Source organism: Ammodytes marinus (assembly GCF_949987685.1).
Source record: "Ammodytes marinus genome assembly, chromosome: 8".
Lineage (NCBI taxonomy): Eukaryota > Metazoa > Chordata > Actinopteri > Uranoscopiformes > Ammodytidae > Ammodytes > Ammodytes marinus.
Window position 1 is genome coordinate 32,347,195 of NC_137212.1, and position 25,575 is coordinate 32,372,769.

The 25,575-nt window shown below is 40.7% G+C and overlaps 1 protein-coding gene across 1 annotated transcript in view; it reads right to left on the minus strand.

The window, feature by feature from the left end:
- Nucleotides 1-22,439: 22,439 nt before the first annotated feature.
- The window catches only part of ddx10 (DEAD (Asp-Glu-Ala-Asp) box polypeptide 10), a 39,486-nt gene continuing 36,350 nt past the window's right edge, over nucleotides 22,440-25,575 (minus strand). The window contains exon 2 of the mRNA XM_080032792.1: nucleotides 22,440-25,231. Coding sequence (XP_079888918.1) covers nucleotides 24,137-25,231 — 1,095 coding nt within the window. The 3' untranslated portion in view covers nucleotides 22,440-24,136. The remainder of the gene's footprint in view (nucleotides 25,232-25,575) is intronic.

Here is a 25,575-nt window from a genome sequence, read left to right on the forward strand (position 1 = left end):
CAGCAGAGAGTCAAAGAGAAGTGCAACTTGCATTTAGGCACCTAAAATACATTTTCTCATGATTAAACAGACATTTCTATGAGGTTCAAGGCTTAACAACATAATCCAACCAACTTTGTGTATAAAGTCCTCAGTTTTACATGCTGTTACAGGCATTAAAATCAACAAAACCACAAGGGTACCCATATTTTTGCACAGCCAGTTTTTCACATTTTATTTTATTTCATACAACCAAATACTGCTTTTCAAAAAATCTTTGTTTGGAAAACATCCCAGTACTTAGCTGTTCCTGGTAAATTAAAGACATACCACTTTTATATATTTTTTGTGAAAGCAGAGTCAATTATAATGCCGGCTGAGAGGGGTTCCCAAACTTTTTCATATGACTGTACATAGTTAATGCATATTACACATCCCTGAATTCCCACATTTGGTTGAGTAATTTATTTTCTCCATAACCGATACCCAACACACGCAACACATCAATCAGCCAACCGTCTGTGTAACCTACTACAAAATAAACACAAGGCACATCATGGTATAATTAAAAAAAGGTAAGGAGTGTCTTTTCGGTTTACAAAGTCCCTTTTAGTTCACTACCAGGGCCGCCAGTAGCCTTTTACATCCATCCCCTGAGTGGAAACTATTCGTTCTGTGAAGTGCGGCTGGCCAAGTCTATCATAAGTCAGTGTTTGGGGTTGCCTCCTTTGTCTCTTTGGATACGGGTGCCGCAGCTCAGTCTCCATAATTTCCTCCTCTGAGCTCACCTCATCGTCACCAGCAGCCTCCTCTGCGCTGTCGTCCAAAGCTATGGTGTAGGCCTGTTCGTCTTCAACAAGATGAGGCTCACACACTTCTGGGACAGCCTCTTCGGCTTGTGGATGGAACTGCTCAGCTGTGGGGTAAAGCGATGGTGGGCCTTGAGGTTCAGATGGAGACCAAGTGAATGTCACTGCAGGAAAATCATCATCCGAGTCCTCACTGTTCATTTGTTGTGCTTTTCCAGTCGTATGTTTTTGTTTGTTTTTGTCCCTGTTACTTCTCTTTGTACGAGTTGTGGCGGGAGTGTTCTCTTCATGTGTGGTTACTGGGAGGAAGTCACAAGGTAAAAGCATGTTTCTGTGAAGTATTCTTGTCCTGCCTCGGCCACATTCTGGTTCCACTTCAAACACAGGACTGTCCTCACCTTTTTGACTCTTTATGACATAAATGTTATCCTCCCAGTAGGAGCGGATTTTTCCTGGTCCTCCTCTCTCAGTCACATTTTTCACTAAGACACGGCTGCCTACTTGGAGTGTGGGGCCGTACCTTTTTTTGTCATACTGTCTTTTTCCTCTGTCAGCTGACTTGGAAGCATTTCTGGAAGCAATGTCATATGCTTCAGCCATCCTCCGTCCCCACTTTTCCACATACTCTTGGGAGGAGCGGGCACCGTTCTCACTCTCTGTCTCAAACAACAAATCCACTGGCAGTCGAGGTGGTCTGCCAAACAGAAGAAAGAATGGAGCATAGCCTGTGGCCTCGCTAGTTGTGCAGTTATAGGCATGTATGACCTTAGGGAGGTGGTTTTTCCAGTCACTTTTCTGTTCTTCTGTCAGTGTTCTCAACATTGAGAGGAGAGTCCTGTTAAACCTCTCGGTTTGCCCATTCCCCTGCGGGTGGTAAGGAGTAGTGTGAGACCCCCTGCTACCGGAGAGAGGTTTCAGGTGGTGCAACAGTTTGTTTTCAAATTCTCTCCCAAGGTCATGGTGCAGTTTTTCTGGAAAACCAAACTTGAGACAAAATGGACTCAATAACTTACTTGCCTAAGACTACATTTACCCACATTTGGAGTGTTAATGTAGAGCCCTCTAAGCAGTGTAGTGCATCTCTCCTCTGTGTTTCAAAGACAGCCTCTCCTCATTATCAACTTGCACTAGTGCGAATGGACTTGTATTCATCATCGCACGTGATCAATTTCATTAGCAAATGCGATCAAAACTGTCGCACTGTACAGCCCTGACATAGGATCTCAGAATTCAATACACCTTCATATTCAAATCGGTGAAGTAGGCCTTTAAATATGCACTCAATATTTAAAAACCTAATTTTGTTCTTACTAGAATATAATGGAATGCTGTGGATGAATTGAGAATTTGTTATTTCAGTGATGAATGTATTCTAACATGTTGTTACTGGGTTATTTCACAATGTGGACATGTGTGCCTGCCTAGCTAGCTGAGCTTAGCCATTTAGTATGCTATAACGTTGTTGCTAACGGTTAGAATTCCACACCAACATTATCCAGCTTGCAAAATACTTTATAAACTCAGGGGATGCCCATATAATAGTAGGTTAACCAACTGTGTTGTCTGCCGAAAAACTTACCGTCAAGAAGAAGTAGTTTGGCTGGCAGTATTTTTGTTTTTCCATGTCGGATTCTTCCATGACTGGCCCTCTTCACGGTGAAGTTCATCACGGTTGCTGACCAGAGCTGACTGATATTCCGTTCTTCTTTGTTCCCCTTTTATTATTTCTGAGCAGTCCACCGATGTCCGAATCATAAAGCAAAGCAAACCTTGGAAACAATTATTCAAACGTTTCTTTCTTGGCCTTATCCGCCTATCCCGTATGTCTCTATCTGCAACGGAAATCTTTGCAACGTTCATGTGTCACGTGACTCGGTGACTAGCCCCCGATTGGCCAGTACGCACATTTGATTCGGAAACGTGGACTGGTCGAATTAAATGCACTGCGATGACTGGCTGTTTTTTTTTGGTTTGGTGAGGTGAAGAGTCAACATGTCACCTGTTAAGTTAAGTTAAAGGTCACATATTATGCTAAATGCACTTTTTAAATGTGTTCTAACATATCCATGGGTCCACAGTGTGTCTAGAGACTGCCAAAATATTTTAAAAAATAACACTCTCCTTTTCTCACAATCCCCCTTTCTGAAACCACCACCCCTCCCCCACCCAATATACTCCAGTCAGAATTTTCCCCTTTTCTGACCTCACAAACTGGAAAGCCAGAAGCTTCCACTGTGCAGCCCACACCCCTATTTCTTATTGGTCCACGGCCCTGACAGACAGAGGGCGAGGCGTATCTGGCTTCGCTTCCGGACAGGGGGCGGGGGCAGCGCAAAGATTGTATATTTACGAGGGGAGCTGCAGCTCTTTTTAAAAAATAGGCCATTGTGAGATTAGCTGAACTTCAGCATAGTACAATAAATTATCTGAAAGTTTTTTTCAGCAAACAATTAAAGAAAAACGTATTAGTGACCACTAAGACCATATAATATGGTGTATAATAGTACCGAAAAGTGTATAATATGGGAGCTTTAAGTTATCTTTATTTGTCAGTTGTACACGAGGCACATTGAAATTTGTCTTTTCGCATATCCCCTCTCAAGTTACCACACTTCGGAGGGGGTCAGAGCGCAGGGTCAGCCGCAGTACAGCGCCCCTGGAGCAGTTTTGGGGTTAAGTGTCTTGCTCAAGGACACAATGGTAGAGATGGTGGGCACCGTAGACACAATACCAGCCTCTGCTAGTTTTACGACTCACACCCTCCTGTCCGGTGCCGGAGATCGAACCAGCGACCTCATGGTTACTGGTCGGCCACCTTACCTCTAGGCCATCCTACCACCCCTACACTTCCACAGTGCACTTCCGCACTGTGGAAGTGCACTGCTGCTATTCGTTCAGAACAGAACCTACCTGTAAAGCTGATGTCATTTAAAACAATGTTTACACGTTAGATTAAAGGGGGTACGTTTAAAAAAATGTGCCTATTTGGTATAGTGTTGTAATGAACTATTGCGATTTTTTGTTGTTGTTGTAATAAGTAGGCCTAAACTATAATTTACATTGCTACATAATATACATTTTAAGTACAAAAAAATCTGATTTTTTTTATTAAAAGTTACATTAGTATAGTCTGAGATGTATAATATTTTTATATATATATATATATATATATATATATATATATATATATATATATATATATATATATATATATATATATATATATATATATATATATATATATATAACATTTATAATATAGGAGTGCACTTTGTTAAACTACATCTGCTCGGATTATACCTACATTATAGTATAATGAAGTTTAAATGAATTAATATGCTTTAATAAAAATATACTTAAAATATATAAGAAAAATATGCTTCAAAAATCCTACTTCTGATAAGAAGACTGAAGCACTTGTGCATTAATCAAAGACTTTCAAAAGATGAATTTTTCTGTCAAGCAGCAAAGCAAATTTCCTGTTGTCTACACATCTTAATATGTTCATAAGTCTAATATGTTTTCTGATTGCTGTCAAATGTAAGTGAAACAATCCAATCTTTGGAATAAGTACTTCCCATGTGATGATAAGAAATACTCAAGGTTATACTGTTTTTTTATTAGAAATACTGGTGACTACTGCATTAAATAAAAGCACATGGTCAATTGAAAGGTGCTCTGTTGTTGATGTTCATGTTTATTTAAAATTCACCATTAAATTTGGAGAATGGATGAATTTTTAAATACTGCATAAAAACAACGGTGGTGTTGAAGTAATCCAAATACTTTATAACACTAATTGCTAACATTTTAAAATTGAAATAGAAAAGTAAGGATATTTTTTCCAATTAGAAAAGGTATTGTTACATAACAGCATTGTTGCATTTTGCTGGTAAAATACATTATTTTAAAAGGTTGAAGAGAAAAGGTCAGCTGCAGAAATTAACTGTTATTGTACATTCTTTTAAACTGATTTTAGCACACTAAAAGAAATGGCTACATACTGATGAATTTGTTCTGGTTTATAGTGTACTTATGAAGAATACACTAATTTACCACTGAAGTAGAATTCAATTATTAATATACTTATTTTAAGTGCACTTTAACACTGCTGTGCTAACAATGATATGAAAAAAAGTGTTATAAAAGTGAACTTATTGAAAGGGTGCTAAAAGTGCACTTGATAAAAGTAGATGCAAATACACTGACATTAAACTTATATTTAACACATTCGAAGCACATAATAAATAAATATACTAATCAAACACTTATATATATTTCAGTGTTAGTATATTTTATATGAATATACTTAATATGAATTAATAAATAGTGTACTTTATCTAAGTAAACTAAAGTACTACTGAGGAAATAATATATTTGTAATTAATACATTTATAATATATTTTTGGTTTACTTTATTTTAACACATGAAAATGTGCTAGAAATGTACTTTCAAAAAATTAAGTACATTTTTAGTACATTAAAGTATATTACTTTTTAACCTGGGATCAAAAGCACAATTCCTTCATATATTGCACCTATCTGCTGGACTTAAAGGAGTAATGGTCACTTTTAGGCCTTTCACACCAAAATGAACCAAGAGTCAGTTCCAGGCTGGTGTTGGGGTCAGTTCAAAACTGGTTACAGCCTTATCCCAGTTATGAACCGGTTGGTTTCACATCGACCGGAGACAGCTATGGAGCCGGCAAGAGAGCAACGTCATGACGTCACTGTAAACGTGTGTGTACGTCGCCCGACGCCGCTGCTCTTGTGGCTAACGCTAAAGCTACCGCTAGCTTTAAGCACAACAACAGCGGCGAATACGTCTTATTTTTACACGTGTTAGCTCTCACTTTGCTTTCTTAACCAAACAGGACCCATACAGCATATTCTCGCCGGTCAATTTGATCGCTACGTTCGGTAATTATGTTATGTTTACGTCTCGTAATAGCGGTGTTTTTAAACATGGCGGGCATGAGGTTTTAGTTGGTCTGGTTGGTCAGGATAATCCCTCCCCCGGCCGCTGGCGCAAGCAGTTCACTTCAAACCCTGCTCAATCCTGGGGTATGAGTTGAACCGGTTTTTACGGCCCGGAGCAGGCTTTCTGGCGGTGTGAAACCAAAACACTGGCTCTAACTCCGAACTAGCCCAGAACTAGCGCCGATTTTGCGGCGGTGTGAAAGGCCTATTAAAGGACCTGACGGCGGCCATTTTGAAAATGGGGCCTTTCTTGGCATCAAACTTTGGTAAACTTTTAGTGTTTTTAAGTACACCTGATACTACTGTAATCCACTGAAAAAACTTTTGTTAGAATTTTTTAAAGTCATATTTGCAGCTGACTATAAGTGTTGTGTCTCGGTAGCTTGTTGGTGCGGCGGCTGGGACGTGGGACGTTATCTTGCAGGTAGCTTCTTCTGCAGGTAAACTCCGACACCCACCCCCACCCCTCCCCCAACCTCGCACATCTCGCGTGCTTTGAGTAAGTGTCTGGGATTTGTCTCGCGCACCTCGCGCCTCCCCCACCCCTCGTGCTTTGAGTAAGTGTCTGGGATTTGGAGTAACTCTGCCCGACAGGCCTCCTATTATAGTAGTATGATGATTATAGTAGTATGATATTTATTTATAAAACTTGATTTGTTTGGTTTTTCAAATTAGGCTACTAACTAGCGTTAAGAGTTTCTGCTTAGACAAAGCCAACATTGGCATAGCCTACAATCATTAAAATATGGATGTTAACATTAACTATGCGATTCGATTTTTTTTTAAGGAAACAAAACTTTGTAATGAGATAAGGGCCAAGTTCGCTTTAATTGCTTCACTTTTATCATGAATCAGTCATAGCAGGCCTACTCAGCAAGATTTAAAGAGAAATATAGAAGCTAGAGCTCACCTGTTGTAGGTGTTTTGGTGGCAGCGTGTTCATTGACTAGCACACACAGTACAAACGGGCCCGCCACGATGAACTACGGCTGGAAAGAACAAGGATTTGAGGAGTTGAAGATGTTTAACACAATGGACGTAAACTGATCAAAACTCGCAGTTATTTCCCGCTACATGACAGACAAGTGTAATGCCCAGCACAGCACTCTTTGAAAATGCTGGGAACATTTTAATTTTCGAAATGTTATTCCATTTTGCTAGGATTCTTTATAGGACCCTTGGTCATGGACCTATAAAGAAAGGTCTTGATGGAGGAAATTTGAATATGAAAATATCTCACGGAGGAGGAAGTGCAACTAGTATGTTAGTATATTAGTCACTATACCACCACCTGTTGGAGACAGATGTGTAGGATGACTTCCTGACTGAATACAGGACATTATAAAAAAGATCAGGAATGTTCTATGGAATGCAATCGATTAGGAAAGATAGTAGCCTACCTTAGAAATTATTTCCCCATCAGATATTTTTAGAACAGTGAAATGTGTTTTGATCAAATTAGCTTGAGTAGTCAGGAAACCAAGAAACAAGGCCTTCAGTATTTTTGGCTTTGAAGTTTCAAACCCCTCTGGCACTTGATTATCCATTGCCATTAAGAATAAGTACATGCTTGTGTTTCATAAACATATTACTCACCCTTGAGATGACAATAGATCCTGTATTCTGTGTGACCCCTGGAGAGAGGCAAAGTGTTGTGACAATCCAAACTAAAGCCTTTGTCCTGTAACACTGAAGGATCAAGGTAGACAGGACTGACGGTGGGATGTCTTTGTGAGACCTTTCCAAAGTTTTACTTCAATTTGTATGTTGTAAAATATTACCAAAATAATTTTTCAGAATGAGTTGAAAACGTGTGTATTAATGATTTTGGGGAGAGAATGGACAGAAGTGTTTGCCTGGTCCAACCAGACCATCGTACTTCATTTCATTTGTGCAGAAGGTCTGGAACTACTCTATTTGGCAAACGTTCACTGACTTGGAGGCGGGTGTCTGTTGAAGTTTAAAACTATTGGATCTGCCCAGTGCCACTCTGGATCAGCCAACCAATCGCATAACGTTTTGTCGGGACGTATGTCATGAGCCGGTGTGAGCATAGACATAATAAAGGATAGACGCCGCGTTGGGCGTTGAGCGCGAGAAATGAGGGCGCCATCTTGGACCGGTCAAAACTGATGAAAACAAATGTCCCCACTCAGTGATAGTAAACAAGATGCCAGAGCACTGTGCTGCGTTTTGCTGCTCGAATCGGCGGACCATTTGAGTATTATTGTTTGCTGTTGTTTGATTTTCCCTTAATTTAATACTTTTGATTGCTGTGGTTTTGTATTGAATGTGTTTTTAAATGTACCGCGCTGCAAGGCACGCATTGATTTCCTGTCTGTGTCTGAGGAACCAACTCGAGACTAGACTGAACTTGGTATTCCCCCCCCCTAGTATAGAACATTGGACAACCAAGAAGACTTTGCTTTTAAATAATCCCGTCCTCTTTTAAGAGGCAATTGCCTAACAAGCTTGTGTTTTAAATTAGAGAAATAAAACATATTTTTACATGAACACTCATGTTGTCCTTCTCTTTTAATGAGATATTATATTCACTGGTTTTTATTTATATTTAATGCCTTCATGGGAAACATCCACCCTTCATATGTACCATGCTTGACTACTCCTCCTAAATTTCCCCGAGCTAACTCCAGTTTAGGAATAACTGCCTTTTCATGTAGTGCCCCTAATTCATGGAATGCTCTGCAGAGCAACTTAAAAATGACTGCTCTTACTCTTGGTTTATTTGAATCTATGATTTCTGAATTTTACACATCGGACTGTAACTGTTTTAGCTGAATTCATTGTTCATTTAGTATTTTATTTTTGCTCTTTTTTTTTGTATTTTCTATAGGCCTACTTTATTTAAATTAATATATTTTATCCTATTTTATTTCTGTTCTCTGTTTATGTTATCCCTGTGATTGTCTTTATTGTGTATGCTCGTCACTGTAAATGAATAAATATATTTATATATAGCCTAATCATATATTGTTAACTTATTAAAATAGCTGACTTTACTGCCCCTATCTGTTTCTGCTTCTCTATCATATTTAGTCTATAGTGTGTGATTTGCAAAATACCTATCATAGCCTACATCACATATCATAAAGGTGACCAGACGTCCCCATTATTGATTGCCTGTCCCTGGCTAAACAGAAACAACTACCTGTTCCCGTTTTGTTGACACCTCATTAGGTTTTTCAGTCAGATTGCTAGTCAAACTGGAAATGTCTCCGTTTTCCCCCTTTTCGGGGGATGTTCCTCGTTTTTATCTCGGACGTCTGGTTACTCATATCATATCAGAATCTTCTATGACTGTTAAGCCCACTATGAATATTAAAACACGTCGAAACTTGTGCCCTGTATCTTAGCTACATGTATGATCTTTGCAGCAAAGAAAACCGCGTGAAAATCAGTTTGGTATTTAATGAGATATGATTAATTACATGCGCTGACAGTTCATTGCACCTGCCAAACAGACTACACTGAGTGGAACGTTTGACCGGTTCAAGATGGCGGCCCCACGGCTCGTCAGCGCCAATAGGCAGTAGCGGCTAACGCGGCGTCTATCCTTTATTATGGTTGCGTTCCGAATCGCATACTCTTTCTTTTTTCTATTCTACATACTACATCCGACGATAAAAAGAATCTAGTTAGGATGTAGTAGGCATACTATAGGGACATACTTTACTCTCTTATTTCATCATAACATTGCGCCTTGATCTTGCCTCTTGCTTTTATATCCGTCGCATCCCCGTTTTTTTTTTTTTCAATTAACTTTATTGAATAATTGACAATACATAAATCAAATGTACTCCATACATCTTAGAATCAAAATGATAAGCTTGTACATAAAAAATAAAGACTATAATATGCATATAAACAGATATATATATATATATTAAACAATATCGATAAACAGTACCATACTATAAAAAAAACTGAAAAAAACCCCACAATATATCATTCCTCCTCAAAAACATTTTGGTATATTACGATAGTTTTGTTACTTTTTTTAGTGTCAATTAGAGCCAATGTTTTAATATATTCTTTAAATTCAGCCAGGAAACCAATAAAATTAGGGGAAACTTTTGTAAATTTGCATTTATGAATATGAAATTATCCAAATAGAATAAATAAATTAACAACAAATTCAATGTTAGGGGATTTATGTTCGAAGTACATAAGGACATTTTGACAGGTAATTCTAATAGCATCATTAATTTTACACAATAAGTAATTTTCCAGTCGAATCCAGAAGGTGATTGAGTGTGAACAAGAATAAAATAAATGAATTAAAGATTCTGGTTCAACATTGCAAAAGCTACATTTGTCGTCTATTTCTAAAAATTTGGAAAAATATAAATTAGTTGGATATATATTGTGTAAAATCTTAATGTGAACTTTTCTAATCTTGTTTGTAATACAATAGTTATATGGGAGCAACCAGTTCTTCTGCCAAATGATGTCAGTAAAGATGGTGGCCCAAAAGGCCTTCCCCCTTGGAGATATTTTTCTTCTGTCATAAAGTGCATTCCGTATATATGTTTGTTATTGCACTTGGGGTTCGTAATATCAACACCATTAATCATCAAAAGGGATTCTATTCTAAGAGCTTCTTGAAATTGAAGATGATTTTTCATGAGAAGACATAATCCGTCTGGAATAGCTTTAGTTACTAAATTAAATTCTTTATATGTAACAGGAAAGGATTTAATAAGAAGGAAACGTTCATAACTAAGCATTTCACCATGAGCATCAAAAAGATCATTACAGTTTTTCACAATTGTTTAAACACATTTTTTGGAACATCAGACACAATGTGCACAATCTGTAACTAATTTACCAACTGCTTAACCAATTCTGCTGAACTCCAAACACATTTCCTGCCTTAAACTCATATTCCCATTCCAGAACACACATTTTTCACAACATTACACACAATTCTCTATACCTTGCACACTCTTCCTGAATTCTTTCTCTTGGTGATCACACAGAACACACTGCCAATCAAATTTCTAAACTCAAAAGGCTTTTGTGCAGTTAGCTATAGAAGGGTCAGAGATGAGCTCCTGTTTGCTGTGATTTACAGTAGACTGCACATTTTGGTACAAATACAGTTTTTGCCGAATACTGTAAACACTAAAAGTGACTGCTATGACCACAGCATCACAACCTCTAACTCTTGTAACCATGCCCTAAACCAAAGCACCAACCCTACAAACACGATATATGCTTTGCACTGTGTTTGAAATTCTCCAACATACTTCTTGAAACAAAATTAAACTAATTGAAAACCAGACTAAACCTTAGCACTACAAATAGACCCCAGGTGAGCTCAGCTCTTTTCTGAAACAGTAAGAGTCAGGGGAAGAGGAGGAGAGAGAGCGACAGGAGGACGAGGACAAAGAAGGCAACATGGTAAATGGACTTATATAGCGCTTTATCTCCGCAACAGACGGAGACACATACACCAGGGACACTATAGTGTACCATGTTATAGATCATGGCCTATCAATGAGGGAGCCTGGACAGAGAGTGCAGCCCAACCTGAGTCGCTCCATAATTAGGAGATTTAGTCTGGATATCAGGTGATCATTTCCCTGTTGCATCTCAAAGGAAGACATTGAGTGTGATGTTGATGAGGCGATGTGGCCAGATGCAAACAGGAGGCGGTATCCATAAAAGGATTCATAATCCAACCACCCAATTCCAATCCTTACAATGCTGTTTTTTTACAGTAATTCTACTGTAATTGTTTCTTAGTTTATGATGACACACTGAATTGCTTGAACTGCAGTCCTACCTATTCATTGTGTTTGTTTGAAATGGCAAAATAAACTATTCTGCAACATTTGGCAAAAACCGTAAAGTATTTCTTGTTACTGTAGGTGAAAGTGTATGAACATGCAAAGGCATAATTCTACTGATAAAGCATTCATATAGTGGTTTGCATTTATACTATAGTGTTTTCCATTCTGCACACCAGTGTTCAATGAGTGCTAGAAATGTCTAGTCATATGATGTGTGTGTTTGTCATTTGAAAAGAAAACACCATTTAGTGAAGTGTTAACACTGTTTTGAGGGTAAAGTGTGCTTTTGCAAGAGAAGTGAAGGATTTTGCATTTTGTGTTTGAGTTTTGAAATTTGTGTTTAGGGTTTTGAAAAATTGAGGTAGTCTATCAGGAAATGTGTTTAAGCAATTGTGAAAAACTGTAACATAAACAATTCCACGGTCAATCCAATTCTGTTTGAACATAGATTTTCTTTACTGTGATGTCTTCATTATTCCAGATGATACTTTTGTGTGGGGAAAAGTTATGGGAATAACATAACTTCCATGCAAGGAGGGCTTGTTGATAAAATTTAGAAAATTTCAGAGGTAATTTGGTGATATTATAGTTGCAAGTGAGAATGAAGCGAAGACCACCAAATGATTTAAAAATATTGTTTGGAATAAAGAACCAAATTGAATTGGGGGCCCCAAGAGATTCCTTGATCCATTTCATTTTGAATGTGTTATTTAAATCAATGAAGTTTAGTAATTCAAATCCCCATTCTTTTCTGGATCCTGAAAGTATATCTTTTTTAAGGTAGTGTTTCTTATTTTTCCAAGTAAAGTTATTTAGAATTTTGTTAATTTCTTTGGAAGTTGAATCATGAACAAAAAGAGATAGAGCAGGGTAGACTAATCTTGAGATACCTTCCGCCTTGGTTAAAAGAATTCTACCAAAAATAGATAGATCACGCTGAAGCCACACATTCATTATATTTTGTGTTTTTTTAAGTCTAGGGAGGAAGTTGAGTTGTTGCCTGGTTATCATTTCTCTTGTTAAATCAATCCCTAAATATTTGACAGATTTTTGACCGGAATGTTACATAATGCTCTCAATATCTGTATCATATAGGTTCAAAATTTCACATTTACCAATATTGAAAAGTCATTGATTAGTTGTATTGCTGGTTCTACTTGATGTTTGTCTTTTAAAAATAAAACCGTATCATCAGCCAGCTGCGTTATTCGAATCTCTCTTTGAAATATGGATAAGCCTTTTACATTAGCACTATTTAGGACCTTCAATGAAAGCAGCTCTACAGCAATCAGAAATAAAAATTGTGAAATTGGGCAGCATTGGCAAACAGATCTACCGACAGGGAATCATTTAGAAGTGCTAGGATATATCATCAAATTACTATTTATGTCCTTATAAAGCATTTTAACTATTGAAATAAAGTTAACACCAAATCCTAATAAATCTAAAACTTTGTATAAAAATGGGTGTTCCACTGTATCAAACGTTTTGTAAAAGTCGAGAAATACAATAACTGCCTGTGATTCCACGTATTCTGAATAATCTAGCAAATCCAAAATTAATCTAATATTGTTACTTTATGACGGTTAGACATGAAGCCTGTTTGAGTTTCATTAATAATTTCGCCAAGGTCTTTTTTTAAACGTCTGGCAAAGACAAGAGCGAATAATTTGTAATCTATATTTAGAAGAGTAATGGGTCTCCAATTTTCTATACATAGAGGGTCTTTGTTTGGCTTGGGCATCAGGCTAATTAATCCTTGTTTCATTGTTGTAGTCATTTCGTTGTTAGCAATACATTCTTTATACATATTCATGAGCGGGGTTTCAATTATATTCCAGAAAAATAAATAAAATTCAGTGGATAAACCATCAATCCCAGGAGATTTTCCGGATTTCATATGTTTCAAGGCTTCGACAAATTCACAGTTCAAGATGGGTTTCTCACAGTTATTTTTAAAGTGTTCTGAAATGGTAGGGATAAATTCTTTAACGTTGTTTATAAAATCATCACATTGTTCAGCATCAAATTTGGATTTATATAACTCTTTGTAAAAGGTGCCAACATGTTCTGCTATTTCTTTGGGGTTGGTTACAACATTATCATTTATTTTCAGCGCTGAAATACTACTTATTTTGCGGTTCCGTTTTTCACCCTTTTCTAATCATTTTGCCCTAGATCGTACAAAGGCACCTTTAGCTGCATCAACATATAATTTACCTATATCATTTTGGAGTTGCATTAGTTTTGCTTGTTCAATTTCTGACAGGTTTTATTTATTTAATAAGATCTTTAAATTTTCCATAATATCCCTTTCTTTTGCATCGTTTGCTTTTTTGATGTTTTTGCTACGACTAATGAAAATTTCTCTAATTTTGAATTTAAAGAATTCCCATTTCTGAACACTATTCATTTCTTTTTTGGTAAATATATCTTGAGCCATTTGTTTGACCAAATCTTGAAAGGTTTTGTCTTTAAGCAAGTTATTATTAAGCTTCCAATATCCTCGTATTTTCTTATTACTTTCTTTTGAAACAGTTAAATGTAATTAAATCATTTTATGATCAGATAAAGGAGCAGATGAATGAGAAACTTAGAAGTGGATGTTAACCATAAATCTATTCTAGATTGTTGTGTACGTCTAGCGTTACACCATGTAAACTCTTTGCAATCCGGGTTAAAGAATCGCCAGGCATCAGTAACTGTCAATTTCTGATTTAAAGCGGCTACGAGTAACATTTAAATATCTTTTAAACAGCCTCATGTTTCCTCTGATAATCATAAATTACCTTTAACAGCAAACGAGACCATCAGTGCAAAGAAAGACGTTTTTAAATAGTTTTTATTACTGCTTTTGGTCTGGTCGCACACCCAGTCCGATTTTCGGTTCGCTCGTGCAAGCTCTATGGTCACATATCCGTATTGATCGCAGATTTCAGTGTGGCGCAGCAATGTGCATTGAGAAGCCTATCCCTCCAGGTGAGGAAAGGGGAGCGGGAGCCTTGTTTGATACAGTTATTTGTCGTCATAATGACTGATAACGGGGCTGAACCATCAAAGAAAAAAAAGAAAATGCAATGAAGAAAAGCTAAAAGGGAGAGTGATATAGGCTACGGGGGACGAGGGCGTTGCCAAGCAACGTGTATACAATTTCACGAGAGCGAAACTAGACTGCAGTGTTTACTCCTAAGTGAATGAGCGGTTGGTACTAACACAAAGTTTGCTTTGCTTCACCATCATCAGATAACCATTATCTGAAATAGTAATTATTTACAACAACATAAACACATTACCTCATCGTGATCCATACTAACTGCCGTCTATCGTTCATTCGCTTTCTGTGAGGAGTTGGACACGTAATCTTTCAGCTCCGTGAGAGAGAGTAGTTAGGTGACACTGCTGCATAAACTCATTGCAATCAGGTGCGTGTGGCAGTGACTGGCATTAGTTCATGCAGTGTCAAAACCACTCTCACGGAGCCGAAAAAAGTCCTCACACTTTCAACCATGGACCTATAAAGAAAGCTTTCAACACACGGACATGCACTATATTGCTCCCTTCTCAGTTCACACTCACGCGCCTGGCACGTGCTATAAAACAGCTTTGCGACAGCGGGCGTCGTAAAAATACTACAGCTTTTGTCCAAAGGGGACGCCAACGTTCAATGTTACTCGTAGTGGCTTTAAATAGAGAGCGGCTTTGAAATTCGAATTTTGTGAAACTCTTTCTGGAATTCTGTCCAACAAGTAATTTGGAGCATCATTAAAATCACCTCCAATAATTAAATATGCATCTTTGTTTTTATCTTGAAGATCCCTCAATTTAGAATAAACTTCAGTAAACATTGTTTTAGCTTGTGCTATTCCATTGTGACCATATACATTACAAATTATGAAAAGAGAATTGTCTAGTTTGATTACAGCCAATGACGGATTACCGCATGGGCAAAGTGGGCACATGTCCAGGGCCCTGGCCAATAGGGGGGCCCTTGATTTTTTTTTTTTATTAAAAAAAATTTGACGGGGGTTTCCCCCCTGGGAATGGGTCGTAAAAAGTCGGGTTGTTTTATATTCGGGGTCTTATATTCGGCCGGGACAAGCGCGTGTGCGCTTGGAGAGAGAACGATGTGTCTAGAGAAAAAAAGGCACGGGAAATGGCCATAGAGCTCCACATCCCCACTGAAATCAAAGCCTCGACTCATTATGTTGTGAGTCAACGTGTCAGAGGCACGAATCGACAAAGCGATCGACCTACAGTGGCTTTTCTGCTGTGGCAGTTGTAGTGAGGAGAGTTTGCCAACTGTGCGTACCCTTTACGCACCAGTACCAGTGTAACGAGCGAGGCGGTTGTTTCACTTTACAGTTAGTCGGCAGTGAGATTGGGGTATCCAGGCTCGGGACATGCAATCAGATCGCGGAGCCTGTCCCCTCGACACCCGTTAACGTGCAGGAATCCCCTGTGATCATTTAGTTTTAAACCACAGAGTGTGTCTGTCTCACTGTGAACGACACCAACACAGCGTTTCACCGGGTGACGCGCTGCTTCGCTCAGACATTGAGTGTAGGCTCCGAGGGGGGGGCAAGGGTGGGCCAAAAAGCAGGCGCAGAGATCTTACAAAGGCAAAAAAAATCTGCTCGCGCGCTTAGCGCGCATCGTCGGTGTCTCTGCCCCAATCTAACTGTCTAGTAGGCTCCGGCGCAAAGAGTCTCTTTCTCTTGCGCAGCACCAGAGAGACTTTATAGAATTGTATTTCGCTCTATCTCTCTCTTTCTCTCTCTAGGCCGTGCACTGCATTATAATGTGTGTGATTGTGGATTGCACGGTGGGCTAGTGCGTGTATTTGCGTGTTGGTAGGGGTCCATGACTGGTTTGTGTCCAGGGCCCGTGGTCATGTTAATCCGTCCTTGATTACAGCTATAATCCATCTGCCATCTCCAGAGTTGAAAGTCTCCAAGATGTCACCTGTGAACTTGTTAAATAGAACAGCGACCCCTGCTGAGTGATGTGAAGCATGACAAAAATATGCTTGATCTCCCCACTGTCCTTTCCAAAATTTGGTATCTGTGACACAAGAGTGTGTTTCCTGTAGAAAAATAATGTTGGCATCTGTTTTCCGGGTAAAGAGGAATATTGCTTTTCTTTTAGTAATGTCTCTTATCCCCCTGACATTGAGGGAAACTATTTTTAAAGAGTTGAACTTAAATTCTGACATAAAAATTAAAAATTAAATAAAGAGAGGAGTACGGTAACTGGTGAGTAAAATAAGAAAAATAAAAAACGTAGAAACAAATAAATTTGAGTCTTGAGATAAAATAGGTTTGCTTATGAAAGTATCTCAAGGAATGTGAAAGAACTCTCAGAATTCCGGGCATTAATGAGTAACAATATTAACCATAACTGGGTTGCATAAAGACCAATATGTGAAACCAAACGTGTTAACCTTATCAACCTTATGTGAGTCCATTAACAGTATGCTCTCAACATGAAAACAGAGTCGAGGGCTCTATATGTTCAGTTAAGCTGTGTTCTTGACAGAGGTGGGTAGTAACGCGCTACATTTACTCCGTTACAAATACTTGAGTAACTTTTTGAATAAATTGTAATTTTAGGAGTAGTTTTATTGCAACATACTTTTACTTTTACTTGAGTAAATATTTGAAGAAAGAACGGTACTTTTACGCCGTTCCATTTGGCTACGTGACGGTCGTTACTTTATTGTTTTATATATTTTTTTATTACATGCGAGAGCCATTTCTCTCATGATTTCTCTCCCCCGGGACGTCTTCAGCCAACATCTCTATCACAGCTTTCAATATGTCCGCGTTGGACACTTCATCCTCACGGCTAGAACACATCTTTTTGGGGTTAGGACTTGCCTTGGGGGTTGCCTGTGCCTCTTCAAACTCCATCAGAAGATTTGCCCTTCTTTCATTCGCTTGCTTAGACATGATGTCGCCTGGTTGCTGCGCAGGTAGCATTAAGGTAACTAGCTTACATCAAGTAGTTAGCCGGTCGTTGGTTTTCCTTATAAATGTTCAAAAGTGTAATACATTTGTTAGACTATTGTTTTAACCGGGTCTTTGTTCTTTTAACAGTCTTTTAGCGTACCATCTTGTCAACTTTTCTTGTTAGGTGAGCAATAGTCTGGCATGACCACTTCCGCCAGCGTCTATTCGCTTGCGTCGAAAAGCTACGCAGCCCCCGGTTGCTGGCTTTCCCCTATTGTGATCCCCCTCAAATTCGGAAACAATTCGCTCAGTCAACCCGTGTGCTTATGTGCAGCGCTCTCTCTCTCACACACACACACACACACACACACACACACACACAGGGTGTGAGAAGTCACATTACTGTAGACAGATATAAAGTGTGGCGATACTTCGGGATAATAATATTGGCGGCGGCGGTCCGGGATGCATCCTAGCTTAGCCTAGCTGTCCAACTTCATTGTACAACTACCCCCGGGCAGAAATACCCTCATTAACTCTGGAAAATGAAGCGTGGGGGTTTGAATTGAGCACCGGACCTTATAACCAGCTAGATTAAGATCCGCCGTTCCCTTTCTTTGGTGAATTAGGGACTATGCAGCGGTGTTTTAGCGACGGGGAAAGATTCCAACGGCTTCCACTATCACCTAGCAACTCTTACGGCTACTTGCTGCAGTTGGTGTAGCGCTCACAACGTCAAAACCCTGTTCTGCCTGTAAACAGACGGACTACGGCTCTGACTACAGCGATAGGAGGTGGTGACATAAGTTCTCGAATGCTAAAAATTCTACTCGACCGCCGTAGCCGTCCTCTCAACCGCCGATGATAATGTTACCAGAGATAACACTACGTGGGTGGCTAGTTAACTCCGGTTAAGTTATCCCGTGAGCTCCTCGGGGGCTAAAGTGTATGGTGTCTTGACATGCTGGTTAGAAAGCAACACACTATGTATATTCCTTTTGTCTTTAATAGTTTTTGTGTGGCGTTTGCGGGTTTAGCCATTTCTCTGACAGTCTCTGGACGTAAAGACGTTCCATCAAAATAAGTCCCCCCCCGGCACTATTTTGCAGGACACCGCTGCTGCTTCCCGGGGTTAGCCCCGCCCTAGATGATTGTGATTGGTTTAAACAAATACAAACAGGCTAGCCCAGTTTCCCCGGTTTCCCCACCCGAATAGACGGCTCTAAACAGAGTGCTTCCAGACCCTACTACTTGCTGTAGTTTGGTCTGGCTTTGCGAGACTAGGTGAGCAATTATGCCCAAAAGTTTCCAGAGCTCAGCACAAAGCGTGTGCACTGGCCGCCATCTTGCCAGCCTCCTTACATCCCTGTTTGTTTTCATATGGAGGCTTCGTCGATGTTACGTCACTTCACGTGCGCACTGGATTGTGGGTCAGAATCGCCCAAATAGGATGTACTTTTCAACACTAACAACCTTGGCCGCATGAAGTAGGACATCCAGGTACTTCTTTTTTTTTTTTGATATTTTTTGAGCATTTTTATGCTTTATTTGATAGTGCAGAGAGACAGAGGTGAAATGGGGCAGAGAGGGGAGTGATATGCAGAGAACGACCGCGGGCGGGAATCGAACCCGGGTCTGCTGCTGGGCCCGGCCCGGGAGGGGGACGCCTTAACAACTGAGCTAAAGGCGCCCCCAACATCTGGGTACTTCTAACCATCCTAAATCTGGCCATAAGAATCGGGACATCCTAAATCTTTTTTCTACATACTATATAGTAGAAAGTATGCGATTCGGAATGCAACCTATGGCTGTATCCCATTACAGAGACTGCCTCCTTGGTAGGACGCGGTCTCGCGGTCTATGAAGGCTATAGCCTATGAAGGCCGATTCGAAGGCCGAACCAGGGCCGAACGAGCGTTGTTAAACGGGACGGTCTCCGCAGGTCTCCGCAGGTCTCCGTTTACGAGCGTTTCCGGTTTGCGTAACAAGCCGTTACCTTGCGTGAGGACTCGCCGCTCCTGTGCTGCCTAGCAACCCTGATAGCTGCCAACGGAAACAGCCTTGTCAACAGAGGAAAAAAGAAAAAGAAGTTGCCTACCAGACGAAAAGAAAAAAAAGTACAAGAAAAAAAGAAAGTAAGATAAAAGTTAAGAAGATGGAGCAACACGTTGCCTACGTCTATGGCTGTATCTCGATTCAGGGGTTGCGGTCTACGAAGGCTGCATTTGAAGACCGATTGCGTCATAGTGGCGCGTAAAGGTTGTTCCATTTGCAAGGCTCCTTGCAAGGCTCCTCATATGCAGCCGTGAAATGCAGCCTTCGTTTCACGGTTTTGAAGGCTGCATCAGATGTATCCTTCGCAGCCCAACATATCCCATGATTCATTGCGTTTTTTCAGAGATGGCATACAATAAAATAAAAAATAACAAAACAGCAACGTGTTGCTCCATCTTCTTAACTTTTATCTTCCTTTCTTTTTTTCTTGTACTTTTTTTTCTTTTCGTCTGGTAGGCAACTTCTTTTTCTTTTTTTCTCTGTTGACAAGGCTGTTTCCGTTGGCAGCTATCAGGCTTGCTAGGCAGCACAGGAGCGGCGAGTCCTCACGCAAACCGGCTTGTTACGCAAACCGGAAATGCTCGTAAACGGAGACCTGCGGAGACCGTGCCGTTTAACAACGCTCGTTCGGCCTTCGAATCGGCCTTCATAGGCTATAGCCTTCATAGACCGCGTCCTACCAAGGAGGCGGTCTCTGTAACGGGATACAGCCTGAGGGTGTGAGTACCAGATATGCTCGGCTGCCAGATAAGCTCGGGTTGCACAATGATGACGCACTTCCGATAAATTATATCCAAATAAACAGTTTTCCCTACCTTTTCCTGAAGCGAAAATGTATTTACTGTATTAAAACCAACATTAAGCTTACAAGTTTGGCATTCGCCTTTTATTAAATAAAACAGAGAAAAAAGTTTAATGTTCGGGCTGTATTGAACGCTCTCGCAACATCTCTTGTAACGCCCCGTGATCTTGGGGACAAGATTACGTATTCCACAATCCCTTGCTATTCCGAACGGTAGCTTATCTATTTTTTCCGAAAACTACACGTACTTTCTTTCTACATGTATCTTTATTGTAATGTTTATATTGTGAATGATAATATTATAATAGATTGCAGTTTGCAATAGATTCGGAAGAAAGAAGTGGATCTCGCGTAGTACATCATTGTGCAACCCGAGTTTATCTGGCAGCCGAGCATATCTGGTACTCACACCGGCTTCTGACGGTGCGTTCCAGGGCAACACTTTACAATAAGGTACACAAAAAAAGAGTAGTTACCCTTTTAAAAAACCAGCTAGCAAACGAGGGTTTCAGCTTCAGGCTCTGTGCGTGTCCCCATGAAAGGGTAGCCTGGCGCTACCAGACCATCGTACTTCATTTCATTTGTACAGAAGGTCTGGAAGTGCTGTAATTGGCAAACGTTAACTCACTTGGAGGCGGGTGTCTGTTGAAGTTTAAAACTATTGGATCTGCTCAGTGCCACTATGGATTAGCCAACCAATCGCATAACGTTTGGTCGTGAGCCGGCTTCTGACAGTGCGTTCAGGGAACTCGGAAATTTCCGACTTCACTACATATTGTAGTCTATGGATCTACCGGTACCTGGCAACGGTAACTTGTTAGAGCCTAACGTTTAGTTATTTGGATGAGAAAGGTTGTAGGCGTCCATACTTTCCCGAGCAGATGCACTGGAACACAGACAGGTCGGAACTCGGAACTACCAAGTCGGAAATTTCCGAGTTCCGAGCGTAAGGGAACGCAGCATTCAACTGAAACTGGAGCGCGACTTCGACTCGCCCCGTCGTTCTCAGCCACTTCCTCTGTTCGCTGATTGGATACTCAGAAATCTGTTCGGAAAAATCTCACTAATACGCCCCACCACCAGACTGACTACTGAAGGGAAAATGAAATTTGGGCGGAAGTAGATAGGCGGGCGGAGCCAGGCTAATGAAAGGGGGCGTTTGACCCGTCATTTGACTCTCCTTCCGCACAGAATGGACTGATCTTGTGCCGCTAACTTTACCAAACAGACTGATTGCGAGCAGCCGAGTAAAAAAATAAAAAAGTGCGTCGCCGAGTTCACTCAAGAGGAAGAGTATGGCTGTATCTCGATTCAGGGGTTGCGGTCTACGAAGGCTGCATTTGAAGACGGATTGCGTCATAGCGGCGCGCAAAGGTTGTTCCATTTGCAAGGCTCCTCATATGCGGCCAAGAAATGCAGCCTTCGTTTCACGGTTTTGAAGGCTGCATCAGATGTATCCTTCGCAGCCCAACATATCCCTTGATTCATTGCGTTTTTTTCAGAGATGGCATACAATAAAATTAAAAATAACAAAACAGCAACATGTTGCTCCATCTTCTTAACTTTTATCTTCCTTTCTTTATTTCTTGTACTTTTTTTTCTTTTCGTCTGGTAGGCAACTTCTTTTTCTTTTTTCCTCTGTTGACAAGGCTGTTTCCGTTGGCAGCTATCAGGGTTGCTAGGCAGCACAGGAGCGGCGAGTCCTCACGCAAGGTAACGGCTTGTTACGCAAACCGGAAATGCGCGTAAACGGAGACCTGCGGAGACCGTGCCATTTAACAACGCTCGTTCGGCCTTCGAATCGGCCTTCATAGGCTTTAGCCTTCATAGACCGCGTCCTACCAAGGAGGCGGTCTCTGTAATGGGATACAGCCTTTGTCAGTCTGAATTATCACAGAACAGCAGAAAACAAGAGAGCCGGAAAAAAAACTTGTACCGCAAATGAGAGTGGAATGCTGTCACAAAATTAGGCTACTGAATTGATTCATTTATTTTACAGATCGTTTTTACAGTTCGTAATATTATAAAGCAATTAAAGGTTGAACTCGGATTTAAACAGTACACCATTTAGCCTAATTGATAGTCCTACACTTAAGAATGTGATTTAAGTCTGCCACTGTCTCCTAATGAATAGCCAAGGTGGAAAATCACTTTGATTTAGGCTAAGTAGCCCTTTATTTGGATCTTACAAATACCAATAAAATAAATAGCCTGTATACAAAACCTGTAGTCTGTATTTTCCGGACAAATATGAATCTACTGTGAAAAGCTTAACCTGCGAGTCTGCAGCGATGTCCGAACTGTGACAGCTGTCACCTGTCATCTCCCAACTGTAATCGCTACTGATGAAAAGAGAGAAGCCTACAGTGAAAATGTGTCAAAATGTGTAGTTTCCTTAAAGGGCAGCGCTCTAAGAGCCGAATTTAAGCTCAAAAACTGGTCAGAGCAGGTTAGCCGTGCAGCCTGTTACCACGGTGATCTAGCCAGGTAAAAAGAGAGCCACCTTTCGTGATACTGAAAACTCTGGCTTTAGACTCAACAGACCTTGCTCAGCCCTTCATCTCGTGTCGTAGTATACCCCTCTGTTTTCTGGCATACCAAATACCACGAAAGTATTTGAATTCGAACGCAGTCCGGTGTTTAACACTATTCCAGTGATCTACAGGTGGAACAAGTTCCCTGACAAACACAACAAAATGCTGGTAAACATGAATGTCAACATTTCAGGATTCAAACTTGGAAAAATGGAAAGCCATTTAAAGGGTTTGTCAGACCTCAAGAATACACACATTTTGTTGAGTAATAATAAATGTCAACATCATATTTACAAGAAAACTTGAGTCATGGGTTTGATTGGTTTTTCGTTTTCTTTGTCAAATAACACTGTAAATACAACACAATACAGCTGCAGTAATCATTGTATCATTGGGTGCAGCAGACATGCAATACTATGGTTGTTATTAACAACACAGAACATTTAAAACAAGCTTTGAATACTTGCGGGATCAAGTATTTTGGAGCTTGATTAATCTGTGGCCTTAAATCAGATTTTTATTTTTTCAAATACGCCTCTCGTGGGTCTGAAGGTGATTCACTAAAAAGTGGGGGTCTCCCTTTAATTGAGTAACTTTTTAATGTGAATACACACAGAAACAGTCAGTGCGTTTACATGCAGACTCATAATCGGATAACTAAACGAATAAGACCTCAACAGGACTTTTAACCTGCATGTAAACGCCTTTATCCGATCTACTTCGGACACAAATCGGCACAATAACGGACAAGAGAAGTCGGATAAGAACACCTAGATAATTTGTTCATTGTCGGCTTTCTCTCTGCATGTATACAGGGATCGGATATCGCACTTCTCGTTCTGTGCTCGTGTGCCTGCGCGTGATAGGCTACACCATGGGTTATTGACGGAAGAGAAGCGGACGTGGCTCTAAAACCACTTGTTGAAAGCATGGTTGAAAGGGCTACAGCGCCACCTAGCATAGTGGAGACAGCCATGCATCGGACATTTATCCGATTTCTGAAAGGCCATGTATACTCAGACAAGTGACACGGTCCGTTCGAGTGTCTTCTTCGATATATGTGATAATCCAATCTAGGTGTGCCATGTAACCGCACTGACTGTGACAATATTGATTTGGGACATAGTTCCTGTGTATGTCAACATTTTCAAATTTAAATGCTGTTGGATAGAAAGAACTTTGTTGAAACTCTTATATCTGCGTCCATGATTTTCTAAAGCCTCCCTCCTAGCAGCTGTAATACTAGCTCCTCGTCCTCAGCTAGAGAGAGTCCAGTGTCTAAGGCAGAGTCCTGATGGGGCTGCGGTTTCACTCTCTTCCTCTGCATGTCCTCCTGCTGCCTGCTGCTGTGCTGGCGTTTGCCTGGCCTGCTCTCTGACTCTGGCTGTGTGTCCTCCTGGTGCTGGTCTGGGTCTGGCAGTGTGCTGGGGTCAAACTCCTCCCCCTCCTCACTGTGCTTCAGGTAAGCCACCACCTCGTCCTCCTCTTCCTCACTGCGGGCTCCATGCTGCTTACTGGCCTCCCTCCTGGCGGCCTTGGCCTTCAGCCTCTTCTCCCTGTGCTTGGCTTTGACCTTACGGCTGTACTCCAGCTTGTCAAACTCTCGGTCCTCGCGCTGCAGCCTGTCCCTGGCCTGGTCCATGTTGATCCCAGACCCTTCCTCCTCCTCCTCCTCCCTACCAGCAGTCACTGCCCGTTGGACTGGGGGCCACACCTGCACAGCGGCTCCTTCTGCGGTGAAAGACACTTTGGTGTTGACTTGGAAGTTTCTCTTGAGGACCTTTTTGGCTTCTTTGAACTTTGTCTCCTTCTCTGTTTTCTTGTTGGGGTCTTCTTGGTCTGGTTCCTCAGGAATCTCCTGGTCCCCCATCAGACTGAAGACATCCTTCCTTTTGACTGTGAGCAGGTCCACGTCTCTGTCATCATCCTCCTCGTCAGTGTTATCTAGTGCAGACAGCTGAGTGCTTGCCTGATCTTCATCTTCAGCTGAATCACTGTGCTCTCCTCTCAGCTGGGCCTTGAATCTCCTCAGAGCATCCTCTTCTTCAAACTGCTGCTCTGGTGGACTGACTTTCTTAGCCTGGGCCTGGGTTAAGAAGCGCACCCTAGGAGCCACGGCCAGGCCCAGAGAGGCAGCGTACGGCTGGATGTTGAGCTGACACACATCAAACACCTGTTTGTTCTTCATTAGGTAGACAGAGCGCAGGTAGGACACAAAGCAGCGCTGAGCCCTCTCCTTCTGCTCCTTCTCCTGGGCCAGGAACGCCTCCAGTTTCTGCTGCACACTCTGCATTTTCTCCATGTTCACCTGGAACACATCAAACAATGAAATGAATCAATACAGATGGTTTTCACTGAGTAGCACTCAAATCTCTATCATATCATTCTATTACATTTCTCTGATTCATTTCTGACCTTTGGTAGCCCAATGGAGCAATATTTTCCTAGTATCTTGAATACATTTTTTCTGCCTACATTACGCGTACCAGAGCAGACAAGGGGTGTGAACTTTTACAAAAATGTTGAAACAGTTTAACGACAAATTGTTGTCAGCCACTGATAGGCCTACACACACACACACTAGTCCAGGCAAAATAGCGACAAATTGTAAAAGATTTTTTAATAATCAATAAGGCAAAACACCAATAAATC